General features: G+C 37.6%; 1 protein-coding gene across 3 annotated transcripts in view; it reads right to left on the bottom strand.

Annotated features, from left to right (window-relative positions):
- Window positions 1-17,666, bottom strand: part of LRP6 (LDL receptor related protein 6) — a 162,809-nt gene that overhangs the window by 56,325 nt on the left and 88,818 nt on the right. For all 3 annotated transcript variants that reach the window (XM_017864558.1, XM_017864559.1, XM_017864560.1), the window contains 4 exons: window positions 16,771-16,967; window positions 13,801-13,932; window positions 10,857-11,253; window positions 9,612-9,783 (listed from right to left, as the gene is read on the bottom strand). In XM_017864558.1, coding sequence (XP_017720047.1) covers window positions 9,612-9,783; window positions 10,857-11,253; window positions 13,801-13,932; window positions 16,771-16,967 — 898 coding nt within the window. The remainder of the gene's footprint in view (window positions 1-9,611; window positions 9,784-10,856; window positions 11,254-13,800; window positions 13,933-16,770; window positions 16,968-17,666) is intronic.

The raw sequence follows: 17,666 nt of genomic DNA, 5'->3' as shown, positions 1-17,666 counted from the left end.
TAAAAAACAGTATAAAACAGTAGACAGAATTTTAATAATATACTTTATTTAATCTAACACATCCAAAATTCTTTTCTCTCAACATGTAATAAATATTAAAATATTAAAATTTTATTAATGACATCTTTTTTTTTTCTTTATACTAGGTCTTCTTAGTATGTGTTTTACAATTAAAGTACATCCCAATTCAACCTAGGCACATTTTAAGTTCTGCAGAGCCACATGTAATTAGTGGCTACATATGGCACTGTGCTGGATTAGAGTCTTCAGAGTGGTTACTATATACAGCATATAAGAAAATTAACTGGCTTTTTTAGTTTACATCACTGTCCCCTCTATACCTGTCACCTTCAGGCTTACCTCAGATCGATCAGGCTCAGTAAAGCTTCAAACAAATGTCTTTTATTTGGTCTTTCTTTCCTCCCAGCTATATACTATTTAATTCTAATATGAAGTTAAAATAACTACACACACACACACACACACACACACACACACACACACACACACACACACATCTTTGACGGAAAAACAAAAACAAACGCCTGTAATCCCAGCACTTTGGGAGGCCGAGACGGGCGGATCACGAGGTCAGGAGATCGAGACCATCCTGGCTAACACGGTGAAACCCCGTCTCTACTAAAATACAAAAAACTAGCCGGGCGAGGTGGCGGGCACCTGTAGTCCCAGCTACTCCGGAGGCTGAGGCAGGAGAATGGCGTAAACCCGGGAGGCGGAGCTTGCAGTGAGCTGAGATCCGGCCACTGCACTCCAGTCCGGGCGACAGAGCGAGACTCTGCCTCAAAAAAAAAAAAATAAAATAAAAAAATAAAAACAAACTACTTTTTTTCTTCTTGTCACATTTGCAAGTTTACATATAAAACATTAGCTAAGAGGTTAGAAGGAGCGCCAAAGACCTGATTCTTTCATTTCTTTTAGGCTGTGTCAAAAAGGAAGTATCAAGACCATAGATATAGTATTAGAAAACCCATTTCTGCCATCTCCTTAATCCTCCCACTTAAGACATACTACAGTCTAGATCAGCCACGTACTAACAATGGTTAAAACTAGGTAGTTCATGGTCATCTCTACTCTGCTTTCTATACTCGGACATTTTCCATAATTTTAAAAAATGAAGAGAAAAGCTAAGGAGCAAGCCCAAGGACACACAAATAATAATGATGATGATGATAACTGCTGTTTTTCATAAATGCTATTACCAGCCGAGCGCGGTGGCTCACACCTATAATCCCAGCACTTTGGGAGGCCAAGGCGAGCAGATCACGAGGTCAGGAGACTGAGACCATCCTGGCTAACATGGTGAAACCCCGTCTCTACTAAAAACACACAAAAAAAACTAGCCGGGTGTGGTGGCAGGTACCTGTAGTCCCAGCTACTCGGGAGGCTGAGGCAGGAGAATGGCATGAATCCGGGAAGCGAAGCTTGCAGTGAGCCAATCTCGCCCCACTGCACTCCAGCCTGGGCGACAGAGTGAGACTCAGTCTCAAAATAAATTAATTAAATTAAATTAAATTAAACGCTATTATCATTTTTGTTAGTATGATATAGAAAGGAATTATAAGGATCCTCTGAAGAGATTAAGGGATCACCAGCTTAAACAATATCTGACTGTGAGACTTTGAATCTAAACACACAGATAATGTTATTTTCCTTCACACAAAGTCCAATTTCTGAAATGTTTCCTTCGATTACTTTTGTAGAGGTGACACTATTAGAAAACTGACTTCTCCACTAAGTATTTTTCATGTACCAGCCACACAATCTTTCTCTACTGGGCACAAGTTACCATAGTGAAATAAGAACATGTTGCTTTGTCTTAAAGAAATTACTATTCCATTTACTCATATTCCTGTAAAAGTTTTGGACAGGTTACTAGCTCTATAAATACAGTTTAAGCCCCTTATGTTTAAAATAACACAAATTCTGGCAAAAGCTTGTTTGTATATTCTGAACCCAGAACAAATGAACCACTTTAGGCAATTCCAAAAGATTACACTTATGCTTTAAAAACTGTGCCAATGTTAATTAAATCTGGCAACTCTTAAGGGTTTACTTCACTGTATTACCTCAGAGTGGTTTAATTAGTTAAACTGAAATTAGGCTTCTGTCACTTCTAAAATCTAACTCCAAATCTGAACCAGAGTCTCCAGTGGTTTCAGCTGCTTTGACCACACTGTGGCATTGGTTTAACACTCTGAAATATTCTAAACCACACTGAGAATACAGGCTACAAGAGGAAATAGACGTGGGTTAACCATAACATTATCTGCACAAAGAAGAGGTAATGGCAAATCTTCTACAGACATCACATCCAGTCTTTGAGTCATTTCATCAGCTCATTAAATGTCAAGACAGGATTGCCCATGCAATCTTGGAATGCAGCCAGTCTACTACCAAAATTGCTGCTATGCAACTTCACTTGACAAGACAAGTTCAAGGAATAGATGCAGGAGGACAACCAAGCACCCACCATAAAATGTGCTAGAGTGGGAATGCTATAAAGTTCTATAAGAGAAACTCAAATTATGCCCAAAATGAACCATTCTCTTCTAATGTTCCAGACAATATCCAAAACAAGCAGTTAATTAAAAGCTTACACATAAGAGAGATAGATATGACTGAGGGTTGGGGAGTATATTTTTTCTGATACAACTTCATAGAACATAAAATATAATTTCACATAAAAGGGATTTTAAAACACAGAATATTTATCCATGGAAACAACATTTCAATCATGCCAAATCTCACTGAGGTGACAAGTATAAAGAAATGCTTTGGACCCAGTAGGTGAAGTAAAGGGATACCATGCACCTGTTTAAGAGAGAGGTAGGGGCAATAACAGCGCTATATTTAAAGCCTTTTAACCTATTTCAAGATACATTATGTCTGAATACATATAAGTGATTTTAAATATGAAAACAATTAAAGTATCATAGTTACTCTGGGTAGTTATATAATATTTTTTGCACTGACTATTAAACATTTGCAATTACTATGCTCTTTTTCTGTTAGAGCTAAAAATTACTACTGTGACCAAAGCTTTCTAAAACCTGAATTACTCCAGGAAACGAAAAAATTGAGAACAGAGTTCCAGATGAAGTCATCATGATGATGACTGTCAACATCCTGGTCAATTATACTCAACTGCTTTGTAAGACACTTCTGAAAGCCTCACTGTCCTGAGGCCCCAAAAACCTAATAGGGAAAAGATTAACATGTCAACAAGGGAAAAATGCCCTGTTTGCTCTCATTCTTTTCAAGCACAGCTAAAATAAATTCTTTTGTTTTTTGGGCGATGGGGTCTTGCTCTGTTGCCCAAGCTAGAGTTCAGTGACGTGATCTCAGCTCACTGCAACCTCTGCCTCCCAGACTCAAGTGATCCTCCCACCTCAGCCTCCAGAGTAGCTGGGACTATAGTTGCATACCACCATGCCTGGCTAATTTTTGCATTTTTTGTAGAGACGAGGTTTTGCCATGTTGCCCAGGCTGGTCTCAAACTCCTGGGCTCAAGTGATCTTCCCACTTCAGCCTCCCAAGTAGCTGGGACTCCAGGAGTGCACTACCATGCCCAGCTAATTTTTATTTTCTGTAGAGTCAGGGATCTCATTGTGTTACCCAGGCTGGTTTCAAACTCCTAGCCTCAAGGGATCCTCCTACCTCAACCCTCCCAAAGTGCTGGGATTTCAAGTGTGAGCCACTGTGCCCGATAATCAACTGGCAATTTTCAAATAGGAGTTCACAAATTTATTGTTATGTGATGTACCCCAGACACAAAATAACACAACAGGACAGCACCATGTTTACAACTCAATGAACATAAATCCAAACTCCAGGTGCTCTGCTGAGTTGAGGAATCTAATGATGGAGTTTATCAATATAATTCTTCCGTGATCATATGTTACGAGGATTTGGGGAGAAATATATATCCACACTAACATACGGTACATATTGTGTGGTAAAGTAGCACATATGGGCAAATATTCAGGTATTTAAATTAATTATTTTAAATATTTCTCAAACTGAAAGTATAATCAGTCTTTCTTTTTTTTTTAAAGCAGAGTCTTGCTCTGTTGTCCATGCTGGATTGCAGTGGCCTGATCTCAGCCCACTGCAACCTCTGCCTCCTGTGTTCAAATGATTCTTGTGTCTCAGCCTCCTAAATAGCTGGGATTACAGGCACATGCCACCACGTTGGGCTAATTTTTGTATTTTTAGTAGAAACGGGATTTCACCATGTTGGCCAGGCTGGTCTCAAACTCCTGGCCTCAAGTGATCAGCACACATCAGTCTCCCAAAGTGCTGGATTACAGGTGTGAGCCACCGTGACCAGCCTCAAACTGAAGGTATAATCAATTTTAATGTTATAAATTGGCAAAGATTCAAAAGTACTTGTTAATACTTGTCATATTATCAGAACAGCCTCATCTCAACAATAGATTTTTTTATTATAATTTCTTAAGGAGGAATTAATCTTACAAACCAACAGTAAAAAAAATTATCAACAAGTTCCTATATGTTTTTAACAATACAAAGGCTAAGATACCAGACAAAGAAATTCCTTTAAAAAAGAAGTTTGAATACTTGGGAAACAAATTTCTTTATTAGGGTATTGATGAAATAAAGGAAGTTATCCCAGGAAAATGTAGCCCTGCAATTTCAGGCTTAGAATATGAAACAGAACATTCACCAAATGCCAAGTGAATTTCAGTACACATTATACAAAATAATACCTTCTTTATTCAAAATTTCTTGGTACTAAAGGTTCTAACAATCTTTGTTTCTGTTTCCCAACAAAGTTGTGCCAGGTAAAATTAGGTTTGTACAAAACTAGCTATGGACATTGTATCCTCTTAAAGTAGGGAAGCTTACTCTAAGATTTAAAGCAAATACACATGTTCTTAAAGTAGACAGGAAAATCTTTTTACCTATACTATCATGTGTTGCTGCACTGTCAGCAGAAACTCAGAAATGAAAGTAGGGAGGAGAAACCAAAATAAAAAGTATATAATGAAAAAATAGGTCGGGCACGGGGGCTCACGCCTACCATCTCAACACTTTGGGAGGCCGAGGTGGGTGGATCATTTGAGGTCAGGAGTTCGAGGCCAGCCTGGCCAACATGGAGAAACCCCGTCTCTACTAAAAATACAAAAATTAGCCAGGCGTGGTGGCATGCGCCTGTAATCCCAGCTACTCGGGAGGCTGAGGCAGGGGTATCACTTGAGCCTGGGAGGCAGAGGTTGCAGTGAGCTGAGATCACGCCACTGTACTCCAGCCTGGGCGACAGAGTGAGACCAAGTCTCAAAAAAAAAAAGGCCGGGTGCAGTGGCTCACGCCTGTAATCCCAGTGCTTTGGTAAGCCGAGGCAGATGGCTCACCAGCCTGGCTAACACGGTGAAACCCTGTCTCTACTAAAAATACAAAAACTTAGCCAGGAATGGTGGCAGACGCCGGTAGTGCCGGTAGTCCCAGCTACTTGGGAGGCTGAGGCAGGAAAATGGCATGAACCCGGGAGGCGGAGCTTGCATGAAGTGAGCTGAGATTGCACCACTGCACTCCAGCCTGGGTGAAATAGTGAGACTCCATCTCAAAATAAATAAATAAAAGAAAAAAGAAACTGTAAGAAAATTTTAGCTATGACAACACTACTGCTTTCAATAAAACCAAAGATTAGAAACATGTTGATTTTTGTCAATCAGTTAAATGGGTATACAACAAGAAAAGTAACCTCAAGAAAATATAAGCTAATAGTACATTCTGAATTTTACCATGGCAAAAATGTTTTAAACCTATAAATTATCAATGACATATCTTTGCTATTAGTAAGAAGTTCTACATGCCCTCAGTGCAACAGACGTTTTCAGCAGTAAAACCTGACCCCCCCAAAAAAAGGAATGCTGTTAAGACAATGTTGTTCTGCCTCCTGAAGGGTCATATAAAATCGAAATAAAGACTTTTGATCTTTCCCCTATCAAAAACATGAAAATTATTCTTTCTGCTAATGCTTTAGTACTTATTATGGGAAGGCCCCACAACAATATAGTAAAATCGGGAGGTGGGGAGGGGTGGTGGCAGAAGTACAGTGCAGACAAGTAAACTAGGTTTGTCCACAAAAGGCAATGAAGTCATTTCAGCATAATGAAGAAGAGACATAAACAAGTACTAGCAAGCACCTTTTAAATAACACCTACAGATAGGTGGCCACTATCACCTGACAAGTAGGGAAAACAGACATACCCTCACATATATGTTATTCTATTAAAGCAGGAGCCAAATACCACAACCATTTTTTTTAAAAAATGTGACATCATTAGCAATGTCCTATGCTCAATCTCTCCTTCCAGAAGCTTAGGTTAAATCTAGTCATTCTTTCTACAACTCTGTATAATATAAAAACACATCTAATATCCAGAATTCCTCATTCCTTCTCCCTGGTTTCCCTAATGTAGCCAGCATCTGGTCACATCACCACTTACAAAAGAGGAAGCGAGAAGCTGATCTAAAGAATTTCCACTAAGCGAGTAGGTAGCATAAATGAGTGAACACAATGAGACTTTCCCATGTGATCCACTCAAGACACATAGGTTTACTATGTCTTACCTTGCTACAAAATAATTTACCAAATAATTATCTTTTCTTTCCAAATGTACTGTAAACACATATACAACAGTGTGATCCCAGACTCTTTTTTTTTGAGACGGAGTCTTGCATCTTGTCTCCCAGGCTGGAGTGCAATGGTATGATCTTGGCTCACTGCAACTTCCACCTGCAGGGTTCAAGCGATTCTCCTGCCTCAGCCTCCCGAGTAGCTGGGATTACAGGTGCCCGCCACCACACCCAGCTAATTTTTGTATTTTTACTAGAGACAGGGTTTTGCCATGTTGGCCAGGCTGGTCTCGAACTCCTGACCCGCCTCGGCCTCCCAAAGTACTGGGATTACAGGCATGAGCCACCGCGCCTGGCCAACCAGACAGACTCTTAAGTCTTTCAGAAGAGAACAGGGTTAACACAACCATAATTTGATACTCTCTTACAGTCCCAGCGAAAAGCAGCTTTCATTTGTAGGCATGACAAAAGCTAGGAAGCTTTCTAAGGAAAATGGGACTAGAAGGGAGAATGTCACCCAGACTAGGGTTAGATCAGTATCTGGGATTAGCTGCCACTAACAAAAGGCTAGCAAATACACTTCTTGGAAAAAGAGGGATTTTTAAAATTACGTATCTTTCTAAAAGTTTTCAAGTTCAGCATTATCAAGTCAAGGGAGATGAAAAGCTGGTAGAAGCAGTTGCTCCTAGAATCACTACTAGTCTCAGGATGGGAAATCCCAGTTTTTCTCCCCTAGTTATGCAAGACTAATTTAGATGAAGAGCTGCACTCTTTCTTTAGTTTGCCAAGTATCAGATTTTACATCAACATAAGAAGGGAATAAATAACTATATGCTCTCTTTATTTCCTAGATGTGCCTATGTAAATAAAATGGCAAAGGCTCTAATGTCCTAATAGTGAAAACTCATCAGAATCTCCAGGGGAAATTATAAAGGGAGGTCTTCATGTACACAGAAGTAAATTTACCACAAACATCAGTCTATAAAAAGGGGACAAAAACCAAACAGCAATTGTGTTCCAGCAAACCTAGAAGGAGAAAGATGTATCTAAAAATAAGATTTATGGGTGACAGAGCCTTTGCAGATTAAAAGAATGAATGAATGAAGGAACAAATGAACGAATGAATGAATGAATGAAAAAAATTAAAAACAGGTTTACGGATGCTGATTCCATACAGGGAAGAAGGAAAGAATGGTTGAAGGAGCCAATGACGCCACTATATGTATGTGTGTGTATGTGTATATATATATATATATGAGCATAGCTCAAGAAAACATAACAAAGTGGCCAGAAAAGGAATTCTAATTTTGAAATCTACTGCACTCACTACAAACTAGGAAAATACATCCTATTTAATCAACGTTATATATTGTTTTATAAAGTGTATTAATTTTTATTCTTAAAGACAGTCACTGGGAACTCCATAAATTGTAATGTCTTTATCTGAATCCCTTCTGAACTATTTGTTATTCTGAATAAATTTCTGTAACTAAAGAATTATACCTAAAGTGGGGAAAATGAGCCTTGAAATATTCCCAATAAGAAACAAATGATTTTATTTTCAGGCTAATCAGTCAGTTAGGCTAAGATGGGCAAAACCAAATATGGAATTTTAAAAACCCTGTGTGATAATAAATTGAAAGCATTCCCTTATGTAAATTTTCTTGCTACAGATATTCTTCTAAAATATATGGGCTTTAAACTGTTTTCCTAAGCATACTCATACCTATACACTCATGTATAGTTCATAATCCACAGGTGTGGACTAGATGGGATTAGGTAGGCAATCTATATTCAAGCAGACCAAAATGAAGCTAAAAGCCTGTCTGAAACATGAACTCATAACCTCTGTCTCATTAGCAATGCACTCCAACTGTTAAAAGATTCAAACATCAACTTGGATTTGAAAAGAGTGGGAGGCAGTGAAATACTAACAGAGAGAAAATTTATGGAGTCTATGCAAAAGTTTCTATTAATGAAAACCAGCTGCAAGTACAACAGATGCCGTTTTCAGTATTTGAGCCTGGTGGAATACTAACGGCGTTTCTTCTACTCCAAGTTTCCATTTTGGAAGCAAGGCCCTTTAAGTCATTATTCCCTCAGAGTCATAGGTACTCTACAGAATACCTTTCTAAAACAACTGTTCTAGAGTCTGAATTTTCTGTCCATTAGATGTGTACAGTGTCTCTCTGAAGAGTCATTTAAAGCCATCCTTGTATGAGAAGTTTCCCCCAAAGGAAAATTGAGATCTTAACTCTGTTTTATCTATGTGATCCATAAGACCTGTAGCAAAGTCTAATTCGAAGTTGTTAATTTTAGACTTAACACCAATATCAGAGATACATGCTACTAACAAAACATTGTGATAAAATATTAATCACTGATTACTTTCACCATAATCTATTTGTTTGCCACAAACTTAATTCTACCACTTGGTAAATATTTTTTTCCCAACCTTTGCTTAATTAGTCTTGCTCCCACACAGCCCATAAATCAATTTTAAAATTGTTTGCATGTAACCAGCATATTATTTAATACATTCTACCATCCACCCCAAAACAAGTAACAGCAATAAAAGATATATACACACACACACATACACATACATATGGACTTTGTTTTCCTAACTTAGGACAGCCAGTTCTTCCAGTATAGAGCTTACATAATTTTGGTTTGCAGGAATTACCCCTAGGAAATTCAGGCAGTGGCTTTACCCGAAATGACAAAAATCACTTATATAACCTTTTAAGACTAGAACCTGATCAACAGCCATTTCTCATACCAAATACATCTCTCTATCCTAGGATTACGTGAAAGAGAATATATTATCCCTAGAATCATGAAGGTTGAGTAAAATTTCTGTAAAATGTACCTTTGGTACCCCAGACAACTGTTAAGAAGAAAGAATATCTGTACTCAAATTATTATACTGTCAACTCAAAACCCACTATAAAAGTGGCTTGAAAATGAAAAAGCAAAAAACAAACCTCAATCTTGTCTGTTTTGGCATCTCCCCAGTATATTTTGCCTTCATCATAATCCAAGGCTAAACCATTTGGCCATCCAAGAGAAGTGTTAACCAATACTACACGGTCAGAACCATCCAGAGCTGCTCGCTCAATTTTCGGAATTTCTCCCCAATCAGTCCAATACATGTACCTATAGAAGTATACAGAAAATGAGCTAAAAATAGATAATAAAATGTAACTTTCAGATATTCTAAAGGTGAGATCCACCCCTCCTATTACACTGGTATCATCAGTTAATGCCATAGAAGGGGAAAAAAAGCATATGAAGAGTGTGTTTAAGACATTTATCACAGCAGTATATAAGATTGTGGGAAATTTTCAGATCAAACAGCGTGTTCCAGAGCCAATCCTGAAAATGCCTCCCAATAACGAGATTACAGTTTTACTTCTTTTTTAAAAAAAACACTGTGTGCCCTTTTCCATGAACTTTCTCTCTTTTCCTTGATGGCTTGTCATCTCTGGCACAAAAGGCTTATCACAGCAGTATTAGTCAGACGGCAAACTGAATTCTCAAAATAACTATTTCTTGCCGCAGTGCTAAGTGATTCTTATGGCTCCTGGATGTTTAAATGGCTCTAAGGCATTGGTATATACTGAGGTGTAATTTGTCACTATGCTCGTCCTCAGAAAAAATCTCATAGTAATAACAAAATTGTTCAGTATGTAAAAAGTTACCTAGACTATGATCCGGGTGGCATGGTAAAACAAAACAAATAAACAAACAACAACAAACTAGAAGTAAAGCTGCATAGGCTGACAAAGTTTTGGAAATCAAGTTATTCATGTATTTAGGGAAATAAAAGTAAGCTATATTCTTACTATAAAGTACTGAAAATGGAATTAAAGCTTCTAGGGGAAGGGAAAGAGTTCTGAAAACAATTTCTTTCCACATTTTTCATGGTAATGATGCAATCCGAGCAAAATCTGCAGACAACACCCAAAGTCAGCAAACATGGACTTAATTTAGAAAGAAAAAATATCTAAGACATCCAATGCAAAAAACCAGCAATTTTTAAACTTGAGATTGTATTCCAATCACCATATCCTAAAAATAGACAGTCATTAAAGAGCTGTTTACTGGAAACCAATATATATATATATACACATATATGTATGTGTGTGTCATGTTATCTTAGTCAATGTTTTAGGAACCTGTGAAAACAGAAACACTACACAGAATTTGCTATCAGTAGAGCTTCTTACCCAACCATGGGATCTAACACAATAGCCCGGGGTTCCTCTAAGTCCTCTGAAATCAAGATCTTCCTCATGGTCCCATTGAGCCTTGTCACTTCTATTCGATCAGTGCCAGTGTCCGTCCAGTAAAGATTTCGTGCAACCCAGTCCACAGCAATACCATCAGGATGGGCAATTTGAGCAGTGACCACAAACTGACTGCCAGATCCATCTATAAATGAACGGCGTATGGCCCTCACTTCATCATCAGTCCAGTAGATGTAGCCTTCCACAGGATCGTAATCTATGGCAATGGCATGACGGATGTCTTCTAACTGCAGAACAATGTCTGTAAAATCTGGTGTATCCAAAGAAATGCGTCTCAAGTCTGTCCTTCGAGCTAAAAGCAGTAATTCTGTGGCACCTAGAACAACAAAGCGAAATGAAGAATAGTTTGAAACCCAGAGATAAAATTTACCTGCTCTAGATAAAGAATTAAGAATTGAAAAATAAATATAAAATTAATATAAAATATACCTAAATTAACACAAAAGGATATAAGCTCTCTTTAGAGTGGAAATGGAAAGTAATACAGTGAAATAGGAAGAATCTACTCTGAAGTCAAGCTGTTTAATGGCTAACTCTCCAAATTAAGTTGTGATACACTCTATGGTTTCACTGGAATTAATCCAGCTAGTTAAAAGTACAATGAATAATGACTACGTAATGACTAAGAAGCTAAGTAGCTGAGTATTAAAGGAGAAGGAGATGTAGGATATAGATCTTTTGTTCAAGAAGCATTTTTAAAAAAAAGATAAAGAAATTTAGGACAAGAATCTTTGTGGTTGATAGGAATGTTCTAAAATTGGATCGTGGTGGTAACTGTATAACTCTGTCAATTTACTAAAAAGTCACTGAATTGTACAATTTAAAAAATGGATGGATTTTATATGGTATATAAGTCACATCTCAGTAAAGCTGTCTTAACAAAGAGAAATACAGGGCAATACCTCACAGAATTGAGGACAAAGCAAGCTATGGAGAAGCAAACAGCTGCAGTAGAGGGAAGGAACCAGATAAACATAACACAGTGGTTAAGAGTTGTGGATCCAATATAATTTGATTCAAGAAGCTACACAAACATTGGGAAAATATCTAATCCCTCTAAGCCTAGTTTCTTCATCTATACCTTGTAAGGCTGCTGTAAGGATTAAAGGAGATAAATCTGAAACTCAGGAAGGTACTGAACATGTAAGTACTCAAGAAATATTAACTAATACTTACCAATAATATTAAAAAATAAACACTTTCAGATTTTTATTTTACTGAATTTTAAATTAGGTTTATTTATGAACTGTTTTAAGCCCAAGCCCCAAATATTTAACCACATAACTAAGAATGAGGACACTGAGCTCAATTTTTTTCTCATTTTAAATGTTCAAGTAAACCACCAGCAAAAAATCATCTAACTATAAGAAGCTAATAAAAGACAGTAAGCAAATTGACAACTGAAAGAACAAGAAAAGATTCCCAGCTAAATAAGTGAGTCCAAAACAAAATGCTGGCATATAAACTTCAAGAATCAACCTGCAATTACAAGTTAAAAAACTGCGAAGAGGAGTGAAACCTCTCAAAATCGGCTCTTTCACTCTAGAGCTAATTATAAATGAATCCAACTTGAAGAAAATACAGCCCAAATGCCACTGCAGGAACCAAGTAGGAATAACTTTGTACAATTCACTGCCCCAGCTAACAACCAAAAGGAGCCAGCCCAGAACTTCACAAAGAAGTCATAGAGCTGTTAATTCGAGCAAGGTGATCAAAACAGAACAGTTAACTTAAGGCTACTACATGCCAAATACACATATGAAATTCAAAACTGGTTAAATATGTACACTTGCACTGCTGTGAGGGAGCAGATAGACCATTATTGCTAAAATAAATCCTCTGTTTTAAAGTCAGGCTACATTTTTAAAGAAAAAAGCAACATTACAAAAACCTTTTGTTTTAAATTGAAACCAAATTGTTGTCTGCCATGGAAACCATTTGACAAGAGTCAGCCAGCTTCACCTTTTACTATGAGGATAATTTATCAATGCCAAGTCATAACAAACATCCTGTACACAGACTCAATTCCATCTCTCTGACTCCCTGGCCCCCTTGCCAGGGACTCTAACACACTCCAAAACACAGGCTTCTGCTTTTCAGAGCGAGATAAAGAAGCCACAGCTAAATATAACAATTTTCTTACCAGGTCTTGCTGGTTGCTAGAGAACCAGATGGTGATCCATAGGGGTGATAATGAAGAATAACATTCTCATTAAGAAGAAAAACAGAAGAACTGGTGTTCTTCCAAACTGGAAGTCCCTTAAAATGTCCTAAATCAGTATACTTTCTCCAACATGCCCTCTCTCTATAGGGAATTAAGAGTAAGGAGAAGAGGCAAAGTGTGTTTCTTAAGCATAAAAAGAAGTTGTTTTAAACAGTACAATATGGATTTTTTTTCCTAGCTCTGAAAGAATCTCTCTGTTGTTAAAGAGCAATTTAAAATGTCCTTAAATAATTTGTTATAAAATATATCTCATGATATTCTTTGTAGCTAAAAGTTTAATAAACATACTTTCTTTCACAGAGGTTCTTTATTCACAAATGCTAACTGTTAACAATATATTCTTTATGAGAATACTCATTTCTGTAAGTATCAACTGTGATATCAATGACTATGAGATTTGATAGAAAAGATACAACAAGTAACTTTTTTCAAAAATATGTTATTTAAACCACTAAAGTAATTTAAAAAATAGCATTCAAGTGATGCCACAGAACAAAACACCCTATTCTATAACCATGTGTGAAATTAAGTGACTGGTCTCCCAAAGCAGTATAACCTAGAGAGCTGATTATAGAGAAAACAAATCATAAAGAATTCCAATAGTTACAAAATTTTTCATTTTGGATAATATCTTCTTACCATCTTTGCAGGTTTTTCCATTCTCCAGGAGTTTGACCCCAGTGGGACAAGCACACTGATAAAAAGGCTTGACTGGAGACATCAAACACAAATGGGAACAACCCCCATTGTCAATTCCACATGGATTTGTGGCTGTCAAATATAAATCACATTGATTAATACCAATGATTACTAAGTACACAAAGGTTAACAACCATAACATGAACAACTGTGATAAGCCAAAATTATTACCAAATGTCATGCAGGTGCTTGACTATCAAACCATCTGCAAAGACAGGAATTAATCAGTGTGAATTTACTTAGTATTTTGTATTCAAAGAGGAATACACAAGAAGTAAAGCAGGAGATCCCTGCCCTAAAAGAAGTTACAATTCAATCAGTTAAACAAAATTAACAAAAAGTAAAACTAAAAAAAAAAAAAAAAAAAAAAAAAAAAAAAAAAAAAAAAAAAAAAAAAAAAAAAAACAATAAAACTAAGTGCTATTTTGCACATTATAGACAATAAGTATAGAGTCATATGGGAAAAAACCCACTGAGGTTTAAAGAATTGAAGAGCTTTGTGGAGTATATAGCACAGGAGCCTTCAAGGATAGGACGGATAGATAAGAGGACATTTCACGTATGGTAACGCTATCTGAATAAAACTTTGGGGGCTACAAACTGGGTAAGGTAATCAGGTGAATGGTGTAACTGGAGGGTAAGACTTCCATTAACTAAAAGGAACTAAAGCTGAATGAGTACAAAGAATGGGAATAGATTAAAGTGAAGGACACTGAAAGCCAAGAAAAGTAATTATGTTGAAAAGTCATGCCTTGGGAAGATTAACATAGAAGGGATAAGCAGAAAAAAGGGGAAAATGAAAAGCAAAGAAAACTAATTAGCAAACTTTGGAAATTATGGAAAAGGATATATGTCCAAACAATACTCATAGAAAAAAATCAACATAAGATGGAGACCAATGGAACATGAAAGATAAAAGTAACCAACATGAAAGATAACTGCAAATTCTCAAATTAGTAAAACACAAAGGACCAACAATGCCATTCAAAAATGAAAAACAGGAGGCCAGGCACGGTGGCTCATGACCGTAATCCCAGCACTTTGGGAGGCCAAGGCGGGTGGGTCACTTAAGCCCAAGAGTTTGAGACTAGCCTGGGTCACCAACATGGTGAGACCCTACCTCTATAAAAAATACTAAAATTAGCCAGGTGTGGTGGCATATGCCTGTAGTCCCCGCTACTCGGGAGGCTGAGGTGGGAAGATCACTTGAGCCTGGAAGTTGGAGGCTGCAGGGAGCCATGATCACATAAACGCACAACAGAGTAAGAATCCATCTCAAGAAAACAAACAAAAAATAGGGAAAATTCTCTTTTCAGACCTATGAAGAATAAAAAAAATTCACATGAGTGACTGAATGTTTTCTTTTGTACAGAAGAGTAACACATACATTTAAAAACATTTTTATGGGCTCATGATCATCAGATTCCAACATAACACTTTCAATATTTGATTATCTCCCCCTAAATTGAAAGAGCTAATATAAGGCAACACACGTTGCAAAACTCTTCATTTTTGGCTATGTAATAAAATCTGAAATACACTCAGATGCCAGACATTTATTTACACAAAAGTGCCAAACCCTTAACATTCTCATATTCCTTTTAAACCTAATTCCAGTCATCTCTTAAAAGTTCTCAGCAGTCATATCCCAAGTCATTGTAAAGGCTGACCAAAAATAGAACCAAAACTAAGGAAAACAAGGTGGGAGGGGTACGCAGAAAAGTTTAAGTAGGTATTTTATTTAGCAAGCTGAGGTACTTAAATTCAAATATATTCTAGATTAACGGAGTTTTCATTTAAAAAGAAGAGGGAGTTTTTTTTTTTGAGACATAATTTTGTTCTTGTTGCCCAGGCTGAAGTGCAATGGCGCGATCTTGGCTCACTGCAACCTTCACCTCCTGGGTTCAAGTGATTCTCCAGCCTCAGTCTCCCAAGTCGCTGGGATTATAAGCATGCGCCACCACACCTGGTTGATAGTTTTGTTTTTTTAGTAGAGATGGGGTTTCGCCATGTTGGCCAGGCTGGTCTCAAACTCCTGACCTCAAGTGATCCACCTGCTTCAGCCTCCCACAGAGCTGGGATTACAGGCATGAGCCTGTAATCCCAGCCTGGCCCAAGAGTTTGTGTTTTAAACACACTCACATCAACACATTCAACTACATATTGAAAGAAATAATATGAACAAAAACTTAATTTGTTATAAGCCTAGCATATAAGCTATCTCAATTTTTCAACTATCTTTCTCTTCTCCACCTCTAGAACTGCTGACCCAAAAAGTCTGAGGTGTTCTGTAGTGATAGGCTACAAATGATCTAGGCTATTGCCTAACCTGAATTATATTTTTACATTTTCCCTTTTTTTTTTGAGCAAAGTCTTACTCTGTTGCCCAGGCTGGAGTGCAGTGGCACAATCTCAGCTCACTGCAATCTCCACCTCCCAGGTTCAAGTGACTCTCCTGCCTCAGCCTCCCAAGTGGCTGGGACTACAGGTGCACACCACCACACCCCATTAATTTTGTACTTTTAGTAGAGACAGGGTTTTGCCATGTTGGCCAGGCTGGTCTCAAACTCCTGACCTCATATGATCTGCCTGCTTTGGTCTCCCAAAGTGCTGGGATTTTAACTCTTTTATTTATTTATTTTTTTTTTATTTTATTTTTTTTTTGAGACCGAGTCTTGCTCTGTCTCCCAAGCTGGAGTGCAATGGCGCAATCTCAGCTCACTGCAACCTCGGCCTCCCGAGTTCAAGTGATTCTCTTGCCTCAGCCTCCCAAGTAGGATTTTAACTCATTTTTATTCCCGCCAATTATCTTTGGATATGCCCTCCCTCCTCCTGATTCTCACTAAAGCCAGACATTAGAGTGCTACAAAGCTGTTCCAACTTGCAATTTAAAAATCAAGGATCACTTACCATTTGGCTGCCTCTGTTGGCTGAAGGCATGTATATCCATGGGAGAGAAGATGTTAGAATGGATTTCACGCAGACCCTCACCAGTATACTTGTTGCAAGCCAAAATGGAGTGTGTGCTCCAGTCAGTCCAGTACAATATGTCCTCAAATAACGTCAAGGCAAAAGGATGTGGAAGCGAACCTTTAACCACTGCCTGCCTATTAATACAAAGAGAAAAATTTAAACTTATTTCTAAATTTTCTTCTTCTACCATAACTTCACCTCTCCCATTAAAATGATCTTAGTTCACATTAACACATACAAATCTTGAGTAATACATACCATTAGGTCAAATACACCTATAAAAAATAATTTACATAATGAATTCATATATATTTTTAAGGTATCCAAAAGCCCCAAACAAGCACTTCGGAATAGTCCCTAACTTGGCAGCAGGCCTCAAGTTCAGTACAAGATACCCGGCAGAGAGACAGCACTGCTTTTTCATTGTTTGCACTGCTGTCAAATCCTCCTCTTCAGCTACCATCTCTGGACTCACAGCTTCCATCCTTTCACGTAATTCATGTCATCAGACAGAGAAAGGTAAGTAATGAGAAAAATCACAGGGGTTACAGTTAGCACTGAAGTAGATATATATCAGCAATAGGTTTTTTCCTTCTTGATGTGAAAGAACAAAGAACCTGAGCCTGTTTTGTCCATCACTTCTTATGGTTTTGATAACTTAGAATGAAACATAAACATGAGGCCAAAATGGCATGCAGGTAGCACTCTCCCTGCAAAGCCCAGTCTAGCTCCAGCAAATAATCATCTTAGCTGGCTTTTCACTCTATTCAGGAGCCAAAAAGAAGTCCTGTCACTGGTAGAATATATTCATGAGACAAAGCAGACCCAAAATG

The sequence above is a fragment of the Rhinopithecus bieti genome, unplaced genomic scaffold (assembly GCF_001698545.2).
Source record: "Rhinopithecus bieti isolate Rb0 unplaced genomic scaffold, ASM169854v2 scaffold_76074, whole genome shotgun sequence".
Taxonomy (NCBI): Eukaryota; Metazoa; Chordata; class Mammalia; order Primates; family Cercopithecidae; genus Rhinopithecus; species Rhinopithecus bieti.
Note: the sequence above shows the minus strand (reverse complement) of the source record. Positions and strands in the feature narration are given on the sequence as shown.